The 12,500-nt window shown below is 38.3% G+C and overlaps 1 protein-coding gene across 1 annotated transcript in view; it reads left to right on the top strand.

Annotated features, from left to right (window-relative positions):
- Positions 1-5,592: 5,592 nt before the first annotated feature.
- Positions 5,593-12,500, top strand: part of LOC136853995 (homeobox protein MSX-2-like) — a 54,252-nt gene continuing 47,344 nt past the window's right edge. The window contains exon 1 of the mRNA XM_067129939.1: positions 5,593-6,514. Coding sequence (XP_066986040.1) covers positions 6,013-6,514 — 502 coding nt within the window. The 5' untranslated portion in view covers positions 5,593-6,012. The remainder of the gene's footprint in view (positions 6,515-12,500) is intronic.

Below are 12,500 nucleotides of genomic sequence, written 5' to 3' on the forward strand. Positions count from 1 at the left end.
ATGGATAATATTTCGGCTGCCAGATACTGGACATAAATAAAAATAATAGATTTATAAGTGGTATACCCAGAGAAAAGCTATCATTGCCAGCCCTCTGTAATAATTCTAGTAGCCATTAAAATATTATAGCCGTGTAAGTAACATTGCTATTCTTGAAGCCTTTTATGAAGTTATGACTATATATATATATATTCGTATATATATATATATATATATATATATATATATATATATATATATATATATATATATATATATATATATATATATATATATATATTTATCATATAGATACTGATATATATATATATGTATATTTATTATATATATGTGTATATATATATAGATAGATGTATGTAAGTGTGTCTGTCTCTGTGTATGTTCCAGCAGAACTCTGAAACGAGTTGAGCTGTTTCAACCAAACTTGGTATACATATGATTTACTATCTCAAGAAGAATACTGTGGGGGTAAGACATCACTGGCACCAAAGGGCACCAGAGGGGGTGGGGATGGGAAGGGCTTCCCTGCAACTGAGCTGGTTCTGCCTGTAGACTTGGTAACTATTAAACTCTGCTTATTATCATACCTCATTTTGGCATATTATGACTTACTATCTAGAAAAGAATGCTGTGGGGTTAAATCATCACCGGCACCAAAGGGGGTGGGACGGGGGTGACATTTAACAATAACTGAAAATGACAGATATTGGAGCTAATCCATAGTTTTCAAGGTCGCTGAGATGAATATTAACACTCCCAATGCCCTTAGGTCCAAGTTCAGCCCCGATTCGAATGAGGGGTAAGAAGGAGTGAAATATAATGTCAAAAATGTTGGACAATGTAACTGAAGCAATTTTCCTAACAGGAAAGGGAGAGAGTGAGAGAGAGAGCGAGAGGTAGAGGAAGTGAGAGAGAGAATAGAGAGGATGTTAGGAAGGAGAAAAAGGGAAAGTATGGTGGAGAGTTGGAGAGAGAAAGAGAGAGAGTGAGAGGGAGAGGAAGTGAGAGAGGGAGTAGAGGGGGTGTGAGAGAGACAGAGGGAGAGAGAGGAGGGGGAAGAAGTGGGAGAAAGAGAAGAGGGGGTGTCAGGTAGAAGAAAGATAGAGAGAGAGAGAGTGAGAGAGAGTTTATCAGTTGTCATTCAGAGTTCTCCCAGGCAGTGCCGGGTCGGTCAGCTAGTACTTATATATATGTGTGTGTATGTATGTAGTTATGCATGTATTCATCCTTGAGGCAAATCTCATCAAAAAGGTCTTTATTATAAAGTTCCACACATACAGGTATGCGTGTATACAATTTGTTGACAAAGCAGCAGAGAACGGGTGAAACTATCGTATGGTCCCATGTAGTTCAGGGGTTAGCGACCTAGCCTCAGCTGCGAGAGGTCCAAGATCGATCATCGGGGTAAACAATTTGACCTCTTTGAGCCCGTTCCCCACACCAGCCATTGTGCCCCTCTAAACCTTGTTAATGGACTGCAGTGGGTAGTACCCATGGTAACAAAAGACATGATGCAAGTAACCTCATCCACAAAAAATAAAGACTGAAAGCTTAACACCCACTGGATCCATCCTCTACATTACCATACACACATATACACGGGCGCATACACACACTCACATACACATAAATAAAAAAAAGTATATATATATATATATATATATATATATATATATATATATATATATATATATATATATATATATATATATATATATACATGGACATCACTGTAATAATTTCATGATGACAGTTAATATTGTGAAGACGAGAAGGAATTATAATAATTAAAGAAAACTGATGATAATAACTTCGGAACCTTCATCAATAATAACAACAGTGAAATGTGCTTCTACCTACACCTCAGCCTATCGCATGAAAATGTCTTCTCTGCTGATAAGAAAATACAGGAAAGCATTATAGACAAGGAGAGGTTTGGGGCGAATGGCTTCACTTAAATCATCAGTCTTTGCATCGAGAGTACTGCGTTTGAGCCACGTTATTTCACAATGAAAAAGTGTTCAGTTTCATCGATAATTACATTACACAAATGCTTATCCAAATGATGCAAGTTATCCGGGTAATAAATCAATTAAATATATATATAATGAGAGAGAGAGAGAGAGAGAGAGAGAGAGAGAGAGAGAGAGAGAGAGAGAGATGAATACGAACGAAGTGCTTTGGTTATTACGAGGTCATGTTCAGGGTTCAAAGTGATATATATATATATATATATATATATATATATATATATATATATATATATATATATATATATATATATATATATATATACTGTATATATATATATAGATTTACCAAAGGCAATTTCAAAAAATACTTATAGCCAGAATCAAGCGGAGCATCATTAGAGTATGCAAGTAGTTTTGAAATTTATGGCCGTCAACTCGCCCTCAGTGATCGAGGCAATAAGCTAGAACTTTATATTATACTTCCGTAAGATGTTAGAAAGAGACACATGTCAATTGTCCTGCTTGTGCAGATGAATGATTTTAATCACTTATAAGAGATAGTACTTTGTAATAAAATCAGTAAACATTAAGTAATTTAATCAGACTTTATTAAGCATTTTAACAAAAAAGAAATGTTAAACCTTTAATCTTCTTGCCGTAAAGAAGACAGATAGGCTATGCTGTTTACGAAAGTGTAATGAATACATTGTCATTTCTAGACTTATTTCTCGTATCACTGCACTGCATCCCAAGTGTTGGAAAGATTGCAAGGTTTTCCTGGTAACCACTTAGTAGCTGCAATACGTTTTAAAACTACTAACACTAATATTGATTGACTGTAGCTTTTTTGTCTTATGAAATGTCCCTGAGACTCGAAGATATGATACGATCTTACACACACACACACACACACACACATATATATATATATATATATATATATATATATATATATATATATATATATATATATATATATATATTCCGTTCAGTTTTATTAGATTTTAAGGCTCTTAGAGGAAATATTAGGAGAATGCGAATTTCGGATGTTTATTGGGGCTATATATATATATATATATATATATATATATATATATATATATATATATATATATATATATATATATATATATATATATATATATATATATATATATATATATATATATATATATATATATATATATATATATATATATATATATACAGAGAGATTTTTTGGGTATCATGTGATAAGTGCTTTGTCATCAGTGGAGTTCGACTACGACCTTTGAGCCATCAATAGCCACCAGGAAATATATATGAGAGAGGTGACGTACTAGGACGCCGAGTTCTGAAGCTTTTTTTCATTATTCTTGTTAGAAATACATTCTCGACAGCCATCCACCCTCGTGAAAGTTCGCCGGCACTTTACTTTTCCAACAGGTGCTTTCAAAGAATTACAAACGATTTATTTGTGATCCTTCACTGGATAATCTGAGAGAAGAATTCTTTCCGTCATTGTTCAACTATTACATTTACATTTACTAAAGCATATCAAATATGAAATTCTGTGTTCAAAGGATGATTATTGCATTATTTCGATTTTATGTGAGAGAATTTTGTAATGACCCCAGGTCAGGCCTTGTTAGGATGAGGTCGCCAGCACTGACCCCATTCGCTCTTTACCCGATAGTAGGGTAGACGTGAAGTCATTGTCTCTGCTTTGATAATGTCATCTACTATGAATCGAGCTATCATAGCAATATAACCATAAATAGCCCAGCGATATATCCTTGTGAGAAATTTATGCTTTTAATCATGAGACTGGCGTGAGCTTCATCTTATTAAAATCGTTTCGCATTTTACATAAATACTAAGAAGGATCGGAGGGGCTAAACTATTCCGGTAACTGGGTAAAAAAGCTGTGACTTGCGTAGAGAATCGCTCGTCTGCCCATTTTGCAACCTGTTCAGTATAAGTTCTTCAAGGAAAGAATTGGGAAAATCTATAGAGAAAAGTTAAAAAAAAATGAAAAATAAAAAAAAAAACTTATGCTAGGCTGGAAACGCATTGATATAGACAAGTAACCCATTAGTCGACATAGAAAAAAAAACTATCTATTACGAAGCACGTGGGAAATGACGGTATAAGGCAGAAGAATAATAACAACAGGAAAAAAAGAGAGAATGTAACGGAAAAGATATCCTTCAATAAAGCGGTTGTTCGTTGCAATCAAGAACAATAACACTGATGGCCAAACCAATCAAAATGTAATGAAAGAATAAAGAACAGAATCGGGAGCCAAAATGGAAACAAATACGAGTATCAAAATATAGTGACCGAGTTCAATTGACCCGATAAAGGGAAGAGACCAATAGACTAACAAAAGACGAGAATAAATTATAAAAACAGCTTTGCAGGAGGAGATGGCTATCTCTTTTCCAGCTCTCTTGACTTGAGTGTAAATAACAAGCTGTAGGAAAAAGTAAGCGTAGCCTGAAGAAGCAAAATTCGCGTAGTTCTCGTAGCTTCGTGACTTGGTTTATCCGTCATGTGAATTTTTCGTCTTCATCTCAAAGATCTCGGCAGATTCTTTTTCCCACTTTCAAATTTCCTTCGTATGTCGACTTGTGAGTGATTACTGAACTGCAAACTGACACACCACAACACATCCCAGTGTCACCACTTGATAAATGACAGATACTAACTACTCATGACGTCTATAACTAAACGCATTAACTAAACAACAACTGTTAAACCAAACTCATTATCCTAACTTTGGTGAAGATTCGCATCCACTTCCTTGCCCAAGTGCTAAGTGTTCATGTGTTAGCAGCAGGCTCTCGGCCCCTACTTTTCTACACAGTTGACTTGCCCTTTGTCTTGCTCCTTCAGCAAAGATAAATGACGCTTTGTCCTCAGGAGTTTTGCTCTTTCCCCTTTCTTTCCGTTTTCGTTACTACGCCAGTTTTCCTCGCGCTGCTTTCTTCCCTACTTAGATATAAGTGAGAGGTATTATGGTACAGCAGCTGTTTCTCATCACCCCTAGCCCCTCCAATTCCTGCCACCTTTAACCACCCATTAGGACATCGTTAGTGAAGTGGTTTCTCTCTCTCTCTCTCTCTCTCTCTCTCTCTCTCTCTCTCTCTCCCCAGCTCTCTCTTTAGTAGACGTAGAGGGGAAGGGGAGAGGGGGGGTGTGGTAGGTGGGATAGGGATAAGGGCGGGGGTGGGTGACTGGAGGGTTGACAAACCTCTCTCACAAGAGGGCGACAATCGTTTCCATTTCATTACTATCACTGGCGTTGGAGGGTGACCTGCCATCCAGAAACGAAGAGGGAGGATGAGGGTGGATGAGCCGAGTCTATCAAGCCTTTTGAGGATGACTTAAGGGTCATTTCTGCACCTCTTGTCCCCCTCACAAGCAGCCAGACAGTAAATCTTTCTATAAAGCTAATGGCCCATGCCGAGTGATCACAAAGGCGCCATACGATTGGTCACGGGCCTATTAGGAGCCACTCCCCTCATTGCCAGCAAAAGCGTTGAATGGATACGAGGGGTGTTTGTGGGAGGGGCAGCGGGGCGACCGGTGGGCGGAGCGAGTGTCGAGAGTTCGGGGAGATGAAGTTACAAGCGATGATATTCTAAGGTGAACAGTTAGCGCTGAAAGGTGTGGAGGAGGATCTTAAAAGAACAACTGTGGACATCATTGCCATACAGACGAGCAAACAGACAAAGGCCAGTTTATTCCTTTCGCCTCATGAATTTCGTTGTGATACGCATTACAAAAATTCGTTGCTCGGCTCCATAATGACGAAATATGAAAAGAGGCGAAACTAACCTTATGAAATCCTTATGAAACAGCTAAAGCAAAAATTGCTTTTGATGGATTAACTAACACTGAATGAGGCAAAAGCAGCCAAATCGCACTGCAAGATTTTTCCACATCAAAACTAACTTCCACGCCGAATATGAAGGACAGCCAAGATTTCCCCACTGCGACTGAATTGTAGAAGGAGGCTGGTGCCAACTGAGTAGGCCTACCGCATATCACAGTAATGTCGGGGGTGGCCGTGGCACCAGAAGGCGTCCGACCGAGTCACAACTCGGCCTTCAGCGCAGTCGTCAAGAAAAGCTTTTCCTCCTTCTCCGTAGATTCCATCCTGGCCCCAGATTCGTCGAGACCCTCCAGACTAGAGGATGGCCCCCCAAAACTGACCTCCCATGACCTCTGCGACTCTCAAGATGCATGTGATCTGGAGAGCGACCACGAGACAGACCCCGCCTCACCCTTGAGACCACACGACAGAGGCATGACGGTGGAGGAGTCCGAGGACGACCTCCATGAGGACGAGACTCTCAGCGAAGACTGCCCGGGGGAATTGGGAGTACTCAAACCTACCCTGCTGGAGGGCCCTCCCCCGAGAGACCTACCCTTCCCGCCTGCGGCTTCAGTCGGAGGGCATCCCCCTCCGTCCCTCTTACCTCCAAACCTGCAGCCTGCACTCTGGCCGCCTCTGCACCTTCTGCACCATCATCTCGCCCTTAGGGCATTTAACAGTACGTCTTTATGCAAATGGAGTCTTTCCTTTAACTTTTATTCCTTCCCGATATTATGTACACTTAGAAGAAACTCGCCCAAAATAATGGCAAATGTGGATCGATCTTCCCTATGGTACAGGCAAGAGCATACTAGGATAATTTAGACATTTACTTCTTCTGCATAAGTAAGGAAAAGAATTTTTTAAGAAAGTTTATATGTAGAAGAGAGGACGAGAAGGATAACGAACAGACGCACACACATTATATATATATACATATATATATATATATATATATATATATACATATATATAATATATATAATTATATATATATATATATATATATATATATATATATATATATATATATATATATATATATATATATATATATTCATATATTATATACATATAATATATAATATATATACTGTATATACATATATATTATGTATGTTTATATATTATATATATATAATTATATAATATATACATATATATATAATATACATAGATATATATATATATATATTATATATATATATATATATATATATATATATATATATATATATATATATATATATATATATATATATATATATATTACGCATGTATGTGTGTGCTGGTAAGTGGTTGTGTGTAACAGCACCAAATAGCATATTTGTACATTGCGCCCATTCTTTTTACTTTCGATAGGTCATCTCTTGGGTCTGTTTTGTTTTCTTCATGAAAAGAACAAAGTTATATTGTCTTATGATGGTATTTCTAAGTTAATAAGATGTCTTTAGTTGACAAGAACGGCTGCAAAGGAATGAATTTTGAAAGTGTCAAAGTACATGAGAGATGGAAAGGTCAACTATTTATGGTTCATTATTCTTATTATTATTATAATTATTATTTGTAGCATATCCAGTTCTATACTTTCCAAGAACAGAATGTAAAAGTATGCGGAAGATTCAGTTACACTTGGCTTCCCCCTCCCTCCTCCCTCCCTCCCTCCCCCCCCTTCCCTTCACTATGGATTATTCTTATCCCGGCTGTCTAACCACTACCTTCATCGGCATCCATTCAATTCATGGACCTGATCCTCCTTGTCCAAATTTCTGTCACCATTACCAAACATTTACCCTTGTCATCTGAATTTAAACTTATGTTCTACAAAATGTTTAATTATTTCCTTGCAGTAAAAGTAAAATTTCGGTCTGACTCTGCGTTGATTACATACTTCTGTTTCTAACTAAAATAATTTTGTTGTGTTCGCGATTTTTCTTTCGTTCCTAACACTGACGGGGCCTTTTCCCCCCCAAGCAGCTCAGTCGCTCCCCCAACATTTCATTTTAATCGCCTCCTGAAGCCCCACCCTCGGCTTTCCCTCGTCATTCTGATGCTATCGCATCTCCCCCATACTTCTGATTTCTTCCCAGCTTTCCTCGGGATTTTTTGCAAGCTGTGGTTTCCTATTTCCTTGCTGTTTTGCATACCTGATGAATACTCCTGCTATGTACCTACCACTTCTAGCTGTAACATTGGAGTATTCAATCTACTTTCTTATTTATTGATTATATCCTTTTAGATTTTGTCCTTTTAACGTTTGCACCCCCACTGACCACGAGCTTCTTGGATTTATGTATAAAAAGTCTTTATCTTTTAATGTTCACTCATTCTCAGAGCTAAAAGACCTATTATTTAACTAAAGATTCCACAAAGCGAGATGCCACAGGCGGAAAAGAAAAAATAAACGCGTTTGAGGAAAGTAGGATTACATTAAGAACAGATGAAATATATATGGCAATAACTGTAAGCTTTAGAGATGGACAATGAAAAAAGAGGAAAAAGCTTCCGAGACTCACAAAGCAATAGACCTCAAATAAGAGGCCTATGAAGGATACGGTTCGCAACAACGAAATCATTATTTCCCTACAAATTGTTTATAAGTTTATATTATTTTTCACTGCGGGATATTTCTGCCTCTACCGCCTTTTTTTTTTTTCGTCCTTTCTTTCTCTCGTCTTAGCACTTCTTTGAAAATCTTTTGCCATAATAAATCCTTCCGTAGTGTTATTGATTAACAATTTTAACATTCCTGTTTAATTCTCTCTCTCTCTCTCTCTCTCTCTCTCTCTCTCTCTCTCTCTCTCTCTCTCTCTCTCTCTCTCTCGTATCCTTTTAGAGGGTATAATAAGACCACAAATGGTGAAGAGTTCACCACTACTTCCTACTTCCTGACTGCTTGGCCTCCAAATCTTTGCGTATAGTGGCAGAAGAAATTCATGAAACAAGATCAGCAGGGAAAGTCGCAGCAAATAACCAATGAAAAGGAAAACAGCCGAAAATCTCAAATGCATTCAGCCGTTTGTCCGGAAATGGAAAACATCCATTGTAACTGATTGAAATCTTTCATCTTTTAATTGAGGCAATGATTCGATTTGGTACCGGGCCGGAGGTCATCTCGTGAAATATTGACATAATCTTCGCCCTTATATCAACAGGGATGTATCAGGCCAGAGTGATTTCATCGTTCAGGCTTCCGAGTGATGCAAAGTGCCGCGGAGCAATCACTCAGTCTCGAAATCGTTGCAGAATCATTATTCTTCTGCTGATGAAACGAGCCCATCTTCCACCTGATGCTGCCCATGATCCTTATCGATAGAATTCCGAACATGGATGGCCGTAATCATCGTTTCCTAATCGGGTGGCATTCGTATCTTCAGTCTCTTTCTATTTGTTATTATTTACTGGAAATATATGATGGGCTGCGAAAAGTCAAAATGATTGATTCGTAGACGAATTCACAAATCTCAAAGTGATTGACTTCGTAAATCTTCATAAATATTGCTTTATTCAGGTGGTCATTAACTTCTGAGTGATGAATACCATTGTCTCCGAATGACTAATCCTCACAGTAAATTCTCGTCCCTGAGTTGACACAAAACTTCCAATTCTTAATTCACCCAAAAATATTCTCCAAGAGTTCAAGTGTCCTGTCGCTCATGATGACCTTCTCATGAAAACCCGTAATTTCATGAGACCTGAAAGAAACGTGAAAGGTAGAAAGGATATAAAAAGGGGCACTCGGTACATGAAGGCCAACTTTGAGACTGGACCGAGAATAGGTTCAGTATTAAGCGGACACTTGGAGAAAGACCGCGTATAAGAAACAAAGAGCAGGTCTTGGACGCAAACCCTTGGCCAGGCAGGAATCGCCTGGGTGGCAGATCAATACAGGAAATGAATGTGTCGTCAAATGACAATAGCATTTGGATCTCCGGAATCAATACCGTGTTATGAGCGAACCTCAGATAAAGTCCATGAAATTTAAAAAGCTAACGAAATCATTTCCACGAGCATTAAAGAAGAGCAAAACTAAAACAAGGCAATTTTAATCGGTTATGGTCAAACCCGATGACTATCACTTCAAACAAAACGAGGCACAGTTATAAACCAAGTCATTATCAGCCTTAAATTGATGTAATTGTAAATGCATTTTTATGCCCGTATTATTCCCCAAATGATGCAATTAGTGGATCAAATGGTTGCCGGTAATTCGAAATTTATGTGCCTATTCATCTAAAATCCTCTCCATTTACACCTCAAATTGAAGCTGTCATTAAATAGCCATATTGCAGGAATCCTTCAAAGCTATAGACTGTTCATAAACACTAGTTTGTAAAAACTATAGGAAACGATGGGAGTGCTATTTCCCTTTTTTATTTTACTGTCATTTAGTCAGGAGAGTATAGTCTCAGATACTGCGAAAGTAACGCTGATATGTTCAAATATTTTGATAAACCGTTAAGGACGGATATCTATTTGGTGACTGGTCATCAATAAAGTTTCGTCATTTCATTACATGAAGATAATTCAGCACTATAACTAACGTCAATATTCTCTACAAACTGGAATGGCGTCTTACTTCAATACAATTTTCTCTTGTAGTTTGCACGATTCACCATCATAACTGAAGAATGAAATGCATTAGCATCATTCCTCACGTCATGGAAGATCTATTTATATCATATCAGTCCCAAATTTTAGAAGAACCAATTAGCTGAACCAGTTTGTCCTTGATGCTTGCCATCTGCCTTTGTTTCTTGTCATTAGCGGCCATGAAAATGGCAATTTTTCCATTCACACGTCGTCAACATTTTCAGCCTCACAGTAAGTGCTTAGGGCACAGCGCTCAAGACGAAAGAACACTCGTTGAGGATTGTATTGGAGTAAAAAAGGAACGGATCATGACGTTTCATACTGAAATAGCGATGGTTACCTGGAAATCTGCACATGAAGAATTGGGACTTCATATAGATTTAAAATGAAGGGTTGGGGGGGGGGGAGTTGCACAGTCAAATGAGAGAAAAAAAAATGAATTTCCATTACTGTTTTTCATTTGTGTCCATTCCTTCTACATTTCAGTGCATATAATAAAAACACCTTTTTTGATGACTAAATTACTTATTGAGTTTCTTGTATACAAATCCTATCTTATTCCGCTGCTTGGCCATTCAGGCACTTCATCCTTGCATGTGATATTTCTCAACTGTTTGACAGTGTCCGTCACCTATCTCTGTTTATCCAGACTTCTTGTCTGTGAACTCACTTCTAACTTTTAATTCAATTGCTTTATATTGTGAGCTGTAAACGAAAGAGAATTTGCCCCCTCGCCCATTCCTGACGGTGTCCTTTTACGCTCTTGTTTTTCATCTCATTTGCATCCTCCTTATCAGTCTCCTTCTCTCGTTCACCTCTTCCCATAATTATATGCATTTGCTGCTGATTTCGTCCTTCATGTCTCTTCTCCCCTCTCCTCCCAGCCATAATCTTTCCTTATCACCCGATGTTTGGCATTGTTGCTCTTCATCTGTCAACTGACAGTCCATTTGAATATAGGGATCCTGTCACTTCGCGGAGTTCCTTGCCTCCAAGACGCTCTCTGCCCATATCTCCGTCTTCCTAGCCAAGTAGCTCCTTGATTTTTTCTTTATCGTAAGTCATTTCACCCCATCTCTTCAATTCACCACTCGAAGAGTTCACATACTTCACATTGCTAGGTATCGTAAGGCGTGATATGTAAAATTCTTTGTCTGGATATCGAGAATTAATTTTATCATCCTAATCACTATTAGACCTTTATACTAGTATTAATTATACGACTGTGGATTACTGTACTCGTACCTGAGGTGCTCCTCAGCAGAAAGTCCTCCGAGAGGAAGGAAGGGGAAAGGAAAGAAGAGGGACGAGGGAGAAATTTGCCTCGGGGGATGAACCATCCCCAATTTACGGTCTATGGTATTGCATTCTTATCCTAGAAGTGATTATGCTTTTTATCCTTCCCAACCCGGATGAATAAGGGGGTTTGGAGATAGGAAGGGCATCCGTACGTAAAACATCTGCCAATTATGAAATGAGCCACTCAATGAGCATCGGAAACACCTGATAAAGGCTCAACAAAACCAGCCACCCCGATTAGGGATTATCTAAGAAGAAGAAGATGACATCTGGTGCTTTTCCAGCAGTTCTTCTACTCCTAACGGAAGAGCCTGTCTGAGCACTTCTCTAACTTCTCACTCCCTCTGCCTTCGTCCCTCATACGCAGGAATTATTAGCTCCTCATTGGACGGGTGGGTATCGTTCTCAGCTAGCACTCTGCTGGACCCACGTTCGATTCTCCGACAGGCCAATGAAGAATTAGAGGAATTTATTTCTGGTGATAGAAATTCATTTCTCGCTATAATGAGGTTCGGATTCCACAATAAGCTGTAGGTCCCGTTGCTGTTAATCAGCTCAGTGGTCTGGTTAAACTAAGGTATACTTACTTTGCAGGAATTATTTCGCATACTGAGCTAAACGGCTGAAAGAGAAGATGGTCTTCCTCTCAGACAACCTTCTGGTTTCCGACTGGCCATGGCTTCCCAAATTTATTGCATTGTATCCTGCGATAGTTTACTTAGATGACTTTTTTCCTTATATATTAATTTTAAATTTGCAATAATCTTCCATAT

This window comes from Macrobrachium rosenbergii, chromosome 28 (genome assembly GCF_040412425.1).
Source record: "Macrobrachium rosenbergii isolate ZJJX-2024 chromosome 28, ASM4041242v1, whole genome shotgun sequence".
In the NCBI taxonomy this organism is placed as follows: Eukaryota; Metazoa; Arthropoda; class Malacostraca; order Decapoda; family Palaemonidae; genus Macrobrachium; species Macrobrachium rosenbergii.